This window comes from Lutjanus erythropterus, chromosome 1, assembly GCF_056507025.1.
Source record: "Lutjanus erythropterus isolate fLutEry1 chromosome 1, fLutEry1.hap2, whole genome shotgun sequence".
NCBI lineage: Eukaryota > Metazoa > Chordata > Actinopteri > Lutjaniformes > Lutjanidae > Lutjanus > Lutjanus erythropterus.
The window spans coordinates 38,430,025-38,444,462 of record NC_139317.1 but is presented as its reverse complement, the minus strand read 5'-3'; the positions used below and the strand labels follow the sequence as shown (position 1 = coordinate 38,444,462).

Below are 14,438 nucleotides of genomic sequence, written 5' to 3'. Positions count from 1 at the left end.
GGTAAGAATTAAACTGTAGAATGCTCTGAGGAGCCAACTTAGGATAACAGTGAAGAATAACAAACATTTATCAAATATGGTTTTTGTTTTTTTGTGATTTGATTTTTCCTTTTTTGACAATCAGCACCATTCAACATGTATTCAGTTGACAGTACACTAGTAACAATAGCTAATAAAAATGTGCACAGTGTCCAGTGGGAAAATGACTGTAACAGAAAAAGGGAGGATAGGAATGGAGAAAAATAAATAAATAAATAACAACGGAAAAAAAATCTCAGGTACTAATAAACAAACAAACAAAAAAAAAATAACAGCCATTGAATGTACTGTATTTATGAGGTATAATATATATGTAATAAATTAATTAAATCATGGTAATAGTGTGTTTGATGAGATTGCCCAGGTTAGAAACAGCATGTTGGGAATTTAGTGCAGACATAATGTCTGAAATAAGTGCCAGGTTTTGTGTTTTCGTTTCCACCCACTTTAAGAGACAACATGTAAAAATAAAAGCATAAAAATGGCATTCATTCAAATAGAGTTTGGAGCGCAACAGAAATTTGATAAATAGCTTTTATTCCTGTGAGTAGGAAGAAAATGATGCTTTTTATTTTCTCTTTCATTTGAGACCAACATTTTACTTTTACTGATTTGATTTATTTTGGCCCAAATTTATAGTCAAAACATATAAAAGCTCCCATGTTTCATGAGATGAAGTAAAAATTAACCTTATTTCTCTTTTTATTCACAAATGTATTAAAATCCCTGTTAGTGAGCATTTCTCCTTTGCCAGGATATTCCTTTTTGACCAGTCTAAGGCACACCTGTGCAACAATCACGAGCTTTTAGCAGCATCTCTATATGCCACAGCTGTCAGGTGGATGGATTATCTTGGCAAAGAAAAACAGTTGTGAGCAAAATTTGAGAGAAATAAGTATTTTGTGTGCACAGGACCAGGCTTAGATTTTTTTTATTTATTTCACCTCATGAAAAATAGAAACAGAAACAAAAGTGTTGCCTTTATATTTTTGGTGAATGAGACGTGTCCAAGAAATAGGCCTTTTCCTTTGTTGTACTCAACTGTGCCTGTAAGCCATGACAGTTGGGCTGAAACTAATTATTTTTAAGTCTGTAAAATGTAAAAAAAAAAATGGTGGAAAATGCTCATCAGAATTTCCCAGAGCCCCAAGTGATGTCCTCAAATAGCTTCTTTTGTCCAAACAACATAACCCAGAGACTTTTCATTTATTATCATAAATTTCAAACAAAAGCAGCAAATCTTCACATTTAAGAAGCATTTTTTTTTGATAACTGTACTTTCATCAGTTATCAGAATTGTTGGCAACAAATTTTCAACAACTAAACTGGCAACTAAATGGAATTCAGCCATCAGTGATTTTATTATTTACACTTATATCCAAAAAACATTCAATAAATACAGCTGCAGCATTACCAGCACTGTAAAGAACTTAAAGAAAGGAAAGCAGTCAGAGCCTGTTGGGAACGCTGAATGATCATACTGGAGTAAAGGGCTAAGAAAAGAGAAAATACAAGGAAATGGACAGAAGGAATGGTTTTGCAAGTACAGACGGAAAATGTCCGTCTGTACACCTAACCACACAAATGTAAAAATGTCTCAATCTGGGTTTAAAAATACTCTGTGAAGAGTCCTGGTTAATATGGTTATAATAATAATATAATAATGATACATTCATTTATGTAGCACTTTTCAAAACAAATGTATAACAACCTGTGTGGCAGAGATGGTCATTTTGGTATATAATTATGCAGAACTTAAACTTAAACCTGGCCTCCAATCAAACTCAACATTAGGATAGGAGTAAATGTCCATTCTTTGGTGGTAACTGGTTTGCAGCCATACAAGTACTTAAAAACGTGAGCTTCTCAGAACCTCCCTTGCAGTATTGCACTCTTTTACCCCAAAGTATGTCAGTTATTGAAACATTTCAGAGATACAAATTACAGCTAGGTCAGTGGTGGTTTGCAGCGAAGCAAAGTGGCACTTCAGCCACTTTTCCCCAATGATATATTGTTATTTATAAGCCAGGCAAAACACAGGGAAAAAAAAGCAAACAGTCCCCGAAAATCCAAAACCGATGCTTTCAGGTCCCAACGGTTCACATCTTTCCCGTTTCCAAATTGCAGTTTAGTCCCTGCTGCTTCATTTGTCTGTGGCGTTTGAGAGAGAATGAAAGCATTTTTCTTCCCCTGAAGCAGGTCGGCGGCGTAGAGGAATGGTCTTTGTGGTAGCGAGTCGTCTCAGAACTGGACGGAGCCATCTGCCCATCTCTCCATCTCCCTCTTCTAAGCCTGTGGTTGTCAGACCACTCATTTGCTGTAATCTCCCCCTTCAGCCCCGATGCCAAGACAGAAGCTATTTTAGAAGCAGCAGTAGGCTTTCATCAGTGGCGAAGCAGGATTTCAAAGACACTAAAGGAGAGAAGAGGAGAGGAAAAAAAAAACACTGGACGAAATAAGAGGAGATAGAAAAAGATAGAAAAAGGAATGTAAAAAAACATGAGATGACAAAAGAGAGGAGTGAGATGGGACTACAATCCCATCTGTCTACAGCCTTATTGTACGCTGCATATTACAGTTGGCCTTGGAGACCTGGGAAAGCTGTTATGGAGAGTTGTATATACAGTATGGTTTTCATGTTTAGGTTCAGATACGAATGGTATGGAGCAAAATGGACGGCTATGGATATATGTTTTAACATGTGTATTTTCTTTGTCAGTCCTTAACTACCAATTTGTGCAGTGACGAAGATCAATGTGTGAAATTATTTTAAAAGCAGCAGGTCTAGGTTTTCATGAATCATAAATGTGAAGAAAAGCAAGAAAAACCCACCGAGTTCACCAGTTCAACCGCCTAATAATACCTGGTGTCCTGATGTCTTTGGTGTGATAGAACTTACTGGAAATTTAGGGTGAAATCGTGTTTTTCTGTGAGTGTTTGGGCCCAAAATAAGTGCAGCAGATTAGAGTTTGAACCTGCGGTTGGTGGCCCTGATGAGGACCTCAGTCATGTGGTTGGTATCCAGATGACAGAGGCTGAGTTTACTCTATAGCACATCCTTATAATGTGTGTGTATGTGTAAATGTGTGCTTATATGCTAACCCTAATCCTTCACCACTTATACATACAGGCCTTTCATCAATAGCCATGTTTCCACCCAAAGTACCAAGAATTCTTAGACCCAGGAACTACCTTTTGAGGTTCCTTCAGCCCGCTGGTGTCTGCATTTCCACCACAGTCAAAAGAACTTAGGCAAATTAGTCTGTTTTTACACATCATTTTTGCCCGTATTTATATAGCAACATTGATTCCATTTAAATTGACACTAAAATCAAAAATACATCTTTTCCTCCTGGCCTGTAGTGCTAGTTGCCCATCTAGGGGTCAAAATAATGTCCCTGTAATGTAATTTAACCTAGACCCTGGTCGCACTGAGTTTCTTTAAGTTTCTTGTCTCAGGGGAAAGTTCCTGCAAGGGAAACACTGCTAATGTTACTTTTTCATTGGGTTTCCTCCGCTCACCATTTCCCTCTTGGTGTCCCTTTACAGTTGGGCGACAGGAGACTGGGGACCCTGCAGTCGGTCATGTGGAGGAGGTCAGCAGACCAGGACGCTGCGCTGCCTGAGGAAGGTGACTTATCAGAGGGAAGAGGTGGTGGCCCACTCCCTCTGCCCAGTCATCTCTCCGGCACAGGTCCAGCCCTGCCACACCCAGGCCTGCCCGCCTGAGTGGAGCACTGGATCCTGGTCACAGGTAAGTTTGAAAACACTAGACATATGAGAGAAATATGTTATAGATGGATTAGCACAAAATATGATACAGCTCTTCATGGTCCCATGTCAATGAATGCTGTTGACTTTGGTTATGCTCTGACTTTTCCTTTTGTGCAATCAAGAGGTTGACATTTGTGGTTAGTGGGGAAATGTCTTGACAACTGTTTTTTGTGCAGTCACCCATATTCATCCTGAATTGTAAAAACTTTGGGGACCCCCACACTTTTTATGTAGCATGCCAGGTCAAATTCACTTTGTTTTAATTAAATTTATGCAGTGGTGGAAGAAGTACTCAAATTGTTAAGTTAAGTAGTAGTACCACAGTGTAAAATTACTCTGTGACAAGTAAAGGTCTGACTTTCAGAATTGTGCTCAAAGTAAAAAATGTACTCAAGTACAGTACTTGAGTAAATGTACATAGATAGCATTGAGTTTATGAAATGCTTGCAAAACTGACATTTTCAAGCTTCAGTTGCAGTTTGTCTTTAGTGCTAATTAACAAAATTAGCCTGCCATCCAAAGATGACGTGGTAAACATTAACTGCAACATTAGCATGTTGAACTTTTCACTGTGACCACGTTAGCACATTGACATTAGCATTTTACTCAATGTATCCCCATGCCCAAGCACAGCCTCCCATATGCTGTAGACTCTTGTTATAATTTTCCAATTTACAAGACAAATCTTGCTGCAGGCTAGCAGCTTTTTGGAGTTTGTTGATACACAATGTAAATCCACAGGGACACAATTATCAGTATAATGTTTGGTCTGTGAAGCTACATAACTCATGGCTGTACTCCTTATTAACGCTTTCCAAAGTCTGGAGTTTGATTCTAATTTGACACAGAGCAGCTGACCTCGGATGAACTCTAAGATTTAGGCTAAATTGTACACAAAGAAATAGATCTGTTATATTTTAGTTGTTACAGGACTTTTTCACAGCAGATATTTTGACTTACCAAAAGAAAAGCACAGCACAGGCTTTGTTCTATTCAGTCCCGGTAAGCCATGATGGTGAGCTAGCATGAACAATAGCAGGACCCTGAAACTGAAGCAGCTAAATTGATTTCAGCCTTCATTCCTTCTATTATTTACACCTGTGTCCTTCATCTTGTGACATGTGAAAAAGTCCAGTAGTTGCTTCTATAGGCCCGCTCGCTGTTCAAGCATAGAAATGTGGAGAATTGAGATATGACAGTAAGTTTCAAAGGAAACCTCATTTCACTCCTGATGATCATGACCTCTGGTTCACAGTGTGTTTGCTTACTGTCATACTTTAATTCATTTATTGACTAAAATTCATCTAGAGCATCGCCATCCTCAGGTTAAAACACATGTGTAGACATCTGCATGACAGAAACACGTCTGTGCCTGAGAGGAAATGCACACACACACACACACACACACACACACACACAAACACATACACACACACCCACACACACACGCACACACACACACTGGATATCCTATGAACACTGTCAGATGTTTCACTCAAGCTAAAACAAACGCTCTGCTGCCCTCTGTTGGACATGTGAAGAACACTGGAAAAAAAGTGTTGAGCATAAGTGTGCCTCTTGTCAAGATATAGATGAGCCATATTCAGCTTTTACCCTGTGACATCTGCTTTTTTTTTACTTTGAGTAGTTAAAAAAACAAACTCTTTGTCCTTTTCTAAAATTTAATTTGAGCAGTTGCATCAGAATGAACTCTACATGAATGGAGTCACCAAATACACCCATGAATCACAAAGCAGCTATAAGAGATCATTGCCTGGTTTGCAATCAACCCTTCTTAGTGATTAGTGCTTACAAGATTTCCAGGATTGTATTCATTTACTGCATGGAAAAATGTTTTTTCCAAAGCCTACATTTGATCTGGACATTTAAGTCTATGGCTATTAACCAAGTATGACTTGAAGTTTTTGGCTGGTTCCTCTGTAACCACAGCGTAGACGTGGCCTTTATTTGCTCATTTTCCTGTATACAATATTAATAGTCTGGCAGCAGATCTGTCAGTTCGTCAAACCTTCTGGAATGATGAGTCAGTGTGACCTGCACACTCCGGACATTCAGCTGTCATTCAGCCATCCCTCTTTAGGACACTCGTGTTGTGGGCTTGGACTATTGTGCAACACCAGTCTGAGTTCAGTCTGCGGTCATGCAGAGACAAGGCCACGCTGCCGGCAAAGATCAATCGGACCTTTCAGCGACAAAAGGACAACTGGGATTTGTGTGCGTGGATGCTCGTGTATGTAAATGGATATACACAGATGTGTACGTGTCTGTTATCTAATAAATTAATGTGATGTTGTCGTATAAACTGCACCGATGGCTGTGGTCGTCCGTCCCAGGGGAGCAGTTTGACTCTGTTGTCCATCTCTGTATTTCAGTTCGAATTTACAGCAGCACTGTTGGTGGATACTTTGATGGGTTGGGGTCACATTCATCCCAGAGTTATCGGTTTATTGTATTTAATGTTAGGCCATAATGGACTGTCATCAAACCGGTGACCTTCTGTTTGCTTGCACACCATGTGGTGAATTGCAAATGCATTTACAGTGTCTGTGCCAAGGATTTACCCTCTGTTTGTACGGGCTAGTGCTTAAACATGATGAGAGCTGAAGGTTAAACAATCATAAGGAAGTATAAAGCTAAGATATAGAGTGAGTGCATCCATGTACGATTTAAAAATGTCATTAAACCTTTGTTTATTGAAATAAATAATGTCTTGACAATGCAGTTATCTGTGTTTTTGACTTTTGTTCCACAATGACTTCTTTACCTTCTTTCCTCGTCCACTTGCAGTGCTCCAAGACCTGTGGCCGTGGACTGAGGAAGCGGAGCGTGTTTTGCCGCAGCACTGATCCCGGGGCCAAGGCGGTGGTGGTGCCTGACAGCATGTGCAGACAGCACCACAAACCCAAAGCCCAAGAGACCTGCGTCCTGCGGCGCTGCCCCAAGAACGAAAGGCTGCAGTGGATCCCCACTCCCTGGGGAGAAGTAAGAAAAAAAAAGACATGAAACTCAAGAAGCAGTAGCGATAGAAGTGACAGTTGTTTTTGGTTAAATAATTTTGAGGAAAAATCTACCCTGAAGCACTCGAAAACCAGGGATAGATGCTAATATTTTTAAGCACTGGCCCCACAGGCCACCAAAGCCCTATATTTGGTGCACATTTTTTGTGGTTCACATGCAAACTATGCAAAAATAACACAGGAAAGGCAATTTAACACAACTTAACACAGCCTTCCTTAACTGTGACAATTGTGTGGTCCACTTTTCCTACCTGTAACATTGTGTTGGCGAAGGATAAAACTTAATGGAATGCTATATGGAATATTTGGTAGCCATATTGAGTCATGAAACAGTTTTTGATGATGCACCTTGATTTGTTTGTCCATTTTGCTTTTTGTTGGCAAATACTGTATGTCTCCAAATGTTGAAGGCATAACTGTCACACTGAACCGCTTTCCGATTTTCAACTTCATAAAACCTCTGGAGTGAACATCGAGCTTTGATGTCCATCATTCAGAATTAGAAAAACAAAACAAAGGCTTCTTTCAAGTGATCCCATTTTACAAAGTAATTTAACAGTCATACAGGGACAAATCCATCACAGAACAGAGAACAGGGAACAGTTTCACAGCCAGCAGCCTCACCAGACCAGAATGCAATGCAACATCAAGACTCTTGCTTCCTCTGTACTGGAAAAACAATCAGTGCTGCTCAACTTTATATAACTTAAATTAGCTTGTGGAAAGACAAACTGGCAAATGTTTGAAATGGACAGTGGACAATGGACATGGAACTGGACTGGAATGATGAAAATAAAAATGAACAGATGATTTTATATTAGTTAGTTAGTTGCAGCTCTAAACACAGCTTTCTGTTCACAATATTAATATACTTACAAGATGGTAGATCATCCAGACTCTTTGAATTTAATAATTGACCCATCCTTAGCCCCACCCCTGTACTCCAATAACATTGAGCAAGCTTGGTACCCAGGGTAACTTCTGTCAATTTTCTCATTTCTTCTTTCCTGTACAGAGATATGCTATGGCTAGGCTTGTTTATGTTGAAAAGAAACCAAATTTTGAAGATGGTAAAAAGATGTTGCTAGGGGCTCTGTAAAAGCAATTTAGTCTACCTCTTAAGTTAGCTAATGTTTGCAAAATACTAGCTAGCTAGCTGCACCTGAAAACTGATGTTAACAATTTAATGCTGGTGAACGAGCTTATCAGCATCAATCATTTGCTAGCTGGTTAGCTAGTCTTTTGTTAACATTAGCTAATTCAAGATGTGACCGTATGTTGCTTTTACACATCCCCAGCAACCATCTTCTAGATTTGGTTTTTTTCAACATATAGGTCCCTAGCACATAGTATAGTAAAGTAGGAAAGTGGACAGCTTACTCAACTGTAATTGGAGCACAGAGCACAAAGGGGCGGGACTTGAAATGAGTCCAATTAGTTTAGTTTAGTTCAGTTTTATTATGCATAATTAAAAAAAATACATGATACAGTAGGCTTATTTGAAGACTCCACGGAAATTAAAGAGGAGTATAAAACAATACAAAATAATAAAAGTAATCGCAAAACAAACAGTAACAAAGTGTATATGATAGCAGCAGTAACAATAAAAACAACAATACTGATGATATCAGTAGGTGTGTGTGGGTTTGTGAGGGGGATATTAGTTACTGTATTAACCTGTGAGCGACAGTAAAATTACATATCATTATGAGTAAAATAAATTAAACGTTGACAACATTACATCAGGAAAAGCAGTTACAAAACAGTTTAATGCTTTTTTTAAGCATCTTTCATACTAATTTATAGAGGAACAACTTTTTGGGCAGTACTTGCAAAACCCAGGCGTTCAACCACTTATCTGTCCGCATTATGTTGCCAGCTTTGCTTGGCAATCTTGCCAAACTACTCCTGGGATTATGAAGGGTTCCATGCCAAAAGAATTATGCAGTCAGATGCTTTAATGTAAACATAATGAACATCCTACAAAACTTAGAGGTGCCGCATACATTTTCTGAAGAATACTTTTTATATCTTCTATGTTAAATATATGTTTTTATGACTCTCTATGAGTATTTGATGATGATGAATCATCACTTCAGATAGCATATTCTTTGAGTGGTTGTGCCAAAGATTAGTGAATTCTTACCTGCTGTGGTGGTATGAATTCCTCTTTATTCTTGTTTGTGTAAAGTACAGTTTGAGTGAGGGAAGCGAGGGCACTCAGTTAGACACTAAACAGTTCATGTTGCTGAATATGGAATAAAAGTGTCTGCAGCACAAGACTAGGAAGGTCAAACACAGTGAAGATACTTTAGTTCTTAGATTACACTGTGGTTTGGGTTTTGAAGAAAAGCCAGAATCACATACATACATATACGCTGTCTGCTTATCAAAGGTAATGACTGAAAAATACTCAGTAGAGCACTTAGTATTTTGGCTCTATTACTACAACAATAAGTGACCTTGTGGTGTCTGCTGCTATGGGAACCCATCACATTACAGACATGCACTCACAGAGTTCATTTTCTAAAATTGTCCCTCCTGCCTGCACTTTGTTCCAGTGCTCCAGGTCTTGTGGCTCAGGCATCCAGAAAAGAGAGCTTCGCTGCGGGGAGAGAGACTCACATGGAGGGTATGTGCCTTCAACTGCGCACCTCGCACTTTAATAGATCCGCACACATACTTGAGTCCCCAGTGTGACGTCTGTGTATTGAACATTGGAAAAGTCATTTTGGGCAGACAAACATGTCCTCTCTTGCACAGGTATGTGGAGTTCCCCATACGGAGGTGCAGGAATATGGCCAAACTGTTGGTGGATCTCCAGCAGAGCTGCAACCGAGGTCCATGCCCAGAGCTCCCCCGGGTCATCCCTGGCAGAACCACCTCCACTGCTGTGGTCTTAGGCTGGTACTCCTCTCCCTGGCAACAGGTACATTTGCTCATGCTTTGATCCAAAACTCTCTACATGACAGACTTTTAGTGCTACTCGTTCATTCCAGCTGACAGGCTTCCAATTTGGAGCTTTTCTCCCACATAGTTGTGGACTACACTAAATGCTTCCCGAGACACGACTGGATGCTCAAACTAGAATCTGTCATCATCACCATGATGACACTTAGATCTCACATCAGAAAGTGGAATAATAGATTTTATCTGTTTGGGAATATGGCTTAGGACAGTCAAAAATGGATGCAATGCTGGTGTATGTGTATGTTTTTCTTCTTTGTATTGGTACATTGATTTAAAAAAAGGTGTCTTTCAAGTTTTTTCAAAAACCAAGAATACAAGTTCAAGAAATTGAGCAAACAGTGTGTTTGCCTGCTCTAACATAGCAGCGAAAACCTAGTAGCATGTCATCAGCTGACTCCATTAGTTTGCAGGGTTTCAGGTTATGGTCCTGAGTGCAGTCAGAGTCAACAGTAATGTTAGCAGCTCTTCCCTGGTCTTAAGCGGATTTTGGAAGTGTAACTTTAGCTTACCTTAGTCTTTTAGTGTTACATCATGTAGCAAACAAGTACATATGTAGGACCCCTGCTCAACTCATGAGAATCATACTTTTGTCTTTCTCTATTTGAAATTGACATATTGTTTCAAAAAAGTATTTGGTAAATCAAACACTTTTATCGTTTGGACTAAATCCAAAACACTCCCAAACAGGGGCAGAGACAGTTTTCTTTTTTACTCGTCTTTTAACTTTATCTCCCAGTCACCATGTTTGTCATCTCAGCAGCCTTGTCCATCAGTAGCGAGACTGACCTCTGGTGGCATGTACTGCACACTACAGTACATTACCTCAGTACAGCATCGTCATATGATCTTAACAGAAAGAGCAGAGTGTTTTTGATGTTATTGAAAAGTGTTAGGATTTCTTAATACCCTGCTGTGCTCTAATACCTTAATACCACCCAAGCCAACCATCTCTCACTTATCTGATTTTTAGCCGCCATTTTTAGCTCTATCTATGAAGCTAAAATTAGCCATAGAGCTTAAGTGTTTGTGAAAGCATGGATGTATACACATATGTGATCCCAGATATTGTGAATTCGTGCTTGTTTGTTTACCAGGCACCTTTCTCAGGGAGGCCCAGGCCTGGTGAGGAAGGCAACGTAACGTCTGGGACAAAACTAATCAATAAAAGATATATGACTGCGAAGTGCTCTTGTGCTCTATCTATGTTTCCCCAAAAATCTCAGAGGCAGACTGTACAGCGGAGGTGGTGGGAGTTCACAGACATAGAATAGTTCTTAGCCAACTGTGGCTGCCTGTGTGGAATGGGCCTCAGATGCAATCCAAAAGCTCCACTCTGTTACAGAGCCTATTGGGGCAGGTTGTGTAGGCTATGTGTTATATCATCTATTATGCAAAAAGTCTTAAGGGCAGCCTCTTATAGCACAGTGTCTTATTCTGCTTGATCTCGAGCTTGTGATCCCTGTATGTTTCCACCAGAGAAGATATCTCCTGACAGCTTGCTGGAGGGCGAGTACATGCTGGATGGGATGTTTGTTTTCTTCATCTGTTCTTTGTCTCTGCATAGACTTTTCCTCCATCCCTTCCCCTCCCCTCCTCTGCTCCTTTTATGATGATTCCTTTTTCTCCCTGCGCTTCCACGTTTGATCTCCTTCTCCTATTTATATCTCCCTGCCTTTTTCTCATTTCTCTCCTTCTCGTTCTGCCCTTCTCTTTGTTTCTGACTGTCTCTCTGCTGTGTTTCTCCTGCCTCCCGTGTCAGTGCTCTGTGTCCTGTGGCGGAGGAGTCCAGACTCGGTCCATCCAATGTCTCCGGCAAGGTCGGCCCGCAGCTGGCTGCCTGCCCCACCAGAGGCCTGTTACTTCCAGGGCTTGCAACACACACTTCTGCCCCCCTGCTCCCCCAGCTCCGGCACAACGCCCTGGCCTGGTCACAGCTGTTAGACCAACACTGAAAGGTGAACTCCTGAGGGAAAAAGACAAATTCATCCAGTTTCATTTCCTCATACCTATTACATTACAGTACTGTGTGGAGTTTACATGGATGGGTTTTCCTGTCTTATTGATAAATTCCTCTCATAGTTTAACAGTAAATTGTGAATGTGTTTTCATATTTTTAAGCCACTTGGTGACTTAACAAACTGCAAACACCAGCCAACTAGCAGGGTAGGTCTTGGGATGGTAATGCCAGTCAAGTCAGTCAGTTTTTATCTAAATAGCCCACTGACTTGCCTCCTGGTCCCTAAAGGATGACCCCTATTGACTGTTCCTCTCGCACCACTGTGAGGCTGACATTTGTGGCTTTTAATGAAATATCTCAATAACTATTGGATGGATTGTTATGAAATTTGGTTTAAACATTCATACTCCTCATTCATCATCAAGTCACATTTTTGGTTAGGTGAGACTTTGTTTTATGATCTGCAAAACTAATGACATTCCAATCATTCAGTTGTGTGAAGTGATTTGCCATTGCTAGCATGCTAACAAGACTAAATTAAGATGGTGAAAGTGGTAAACAATACATCTGCTACAAATCGGCATAGTAGCATTGTCATTGTGAACATGTTAGCCTGCTCAAATTAGCATTTAACTCCAAAGACTGCTGTGCTTCAATACAGCACACATAGTAGAAGTTAGCCTTCAGAGATTTCTGTCAGAGAGCCCTTCATTGCAGAAATCTTTCTTCCAGAAAGCCTTTCTAACCCTTTCCACAACCTACTCCTGATGTGGACTGTGTCACTCTTTATATGTCACCTGACTTCCATAAGATGTCCAGAAGTCTTTTGGGCTTTCTGACAGAAGTATTTTTGCCAAGGCAGAAAGTTCTTCAGGCTAACTTCTCTCATGTGCATTAGCACCTCACTGACCTCCTAGCATGGCTGCAGACTCTTACTCTTGTTTTATATTTGATTGAACTAGTTTTGAAATGATAAATTGAGGTTTGATCAACAGAAAAATAAGAAATCCAAGTCATCCAAGTCATTAATCAAGTATGAATGGTAAAAAATAACTGGTTGCAGCTTCTTGAGTTTGCCAGGAAACTGAATGCCTTGGGTTCTAGTTCAAGAAAACATGCACTAAAAGATGTCACCTTGCCCTCTGGGAACTCTGATGGCTATTTTTCATGATTTTCTCTGACTTTTCTTTGACTTTTTTCAAGGATGATTAATTACTAGAAAAGTTATACACAGATAAGTGAATACAGTCGTGAGTTGCAGCCTTAGTTTGAACTGCTCCTAAAGAAGTGCCTTATTGTTTTGTCGTCTTTGCAGATGAACACTGCGTGGACCACTTCAGCTGGTGTCACTTGGTTCCCCAGCACGGCGTTTGCAACCACAAGTTCTATGGACAGCAGTGCTGCAAGTCCTGCTCCAACAAAAGGCCATAGAGCTCTGATACCTCCGAGCCTGTGGCTTCGACCGGGACCTCTGAAGGAAACCACACCGCAGAGGCCCTTTGGGAGCGATTACTCAACAACACATAGAACTGTGCACGACACTTGTGTGTTTTCTTCCTGGAGTACTTGACTAATGAATTTTGTAAAGAAGTAAAAGAGGAAACGACTTTTTTTTTTTTTTTTTTTGATAAAAGAAGGCAATGTGGCTGCTGGTGCTCGCCTGCCAAAGCGGTCAAGTCGTCATGTACCTGATCACATTGGAACTGGAAAAAACAAATAACAGCATCTGAAGACTTATTGATGTAATATATATGTTGTCATTTTGTTGAGTGTTTTCCTTTTGAAACCTCTAAAGCTACAAGCCATCAAGAGAACAAGAAAGGACAATAGCGTTTCTAGCTTGCTTCTGTGTTGTATTTTTAAAGGCATCTGGTTTCATACTCCTTTATTTAAGTTATTATGGTTCGTAATATATGATTTTACATTTTGTCAGGTGTACAGTGGATCTGTTGTGACATGTTATTTCTGTTTGGATATACCATAGGATTGTGCCAGTCACCCTTGGATCCACATTATGAGATTTTATATGAGTAATCAGTGGTCAGATGTCTTCTGCACTTCTCCTTCACACACTCTCCGCTTGTTATGTTTGCTACTGCTGCTGCTGAATCATACTGAGACACATTTTTTCGTGTGCATTCCATTCATGTTAACGCTACGAAAACAAGCCTATCAGTGTATGTAAAACATTTTATCCAGTCAGCGATGTAAGTGGTCGTTTTTATCTCTCCTGTACGGTTATGGTAATACAACTTGATCATCTGTCTGTCTTTCTTTTTCTTCCCTGCGTTCTCTCCATCGATTACAGCCACAATGAGGGGAATGAAGTGCCGCGTTGTCTGCAGGCCTGGGGGACGGGAGAGTAGGGTGAAGAGGGACAGAAGAGGATGATTGTAGGGTGAGCGTGGGTGCAGTCTACATAGCAAGAGGCTTTGCTTGTTCAGAGAGAGCAGTGTAGGTGTGTTCTCCACAGAAGTCTGGTCAAAATGCAGCTCTGATGAAGCACAGATTTATGAGCGATGACAGTCACAGTTGTTAATCAGCCACCTCTTGAGCAATGTCTTTAAAAAGAACAGCATAAAAATCTTCACTTGGCTCAGACACAAACATGTGTGCCCTTTGCATAAAAAACAGGGTTTCCACAGGCCGTAAAAATGTCG

At 40.3% G+C, this 14,438-nt stretch overlaps 1 protein-coding gene across 1 annotated transcript in view; it reads left to right on the top strand.

Annotated features, from left to right (window-relative positions):
• Nucleotides 1-14,040, top strand: part of adamts18 (ADAM metallopeptidase with thrombospondin type 1 motif, 18) — an 82,628-nt gene extending 68,588 nt beyond the window's left edge. The window contains exons 19-24 of the mRNA XM_084721273.1: nucleotides 3,589-3,793; nucleotides 6,622-6,816; nucleotides 9,413-9,483; nucleotides 9,615-9,780; nucleotides 11,581-11,776; nucleotides 13,094-14,040. Coding sequence (XP_084577399.1) covers nucleotides 3,589-3,793; nucleotides 6,622-6,816; nucleotides 9,413-9,483; nucleotides 9,615-9,780; nucleotides 11,581-11,776; nucleotides 13,094-13,209 — 949 coding nt within the window. The 3' untranslated portion in view covers nucleotides 13,210-14,040. The remainder of the gene's footprint in view (nucleotides 1-3,588; nucleotides 3,794-6,621; nucleotides 6,817-9,412; nucleotides 9,484-9,614; nucleotides 9,781-11,580; nucleotides 11,777-13,093) is intronic.
• Nucleotides 14,041-14,438: the final 398 nt, after the last annotated feature.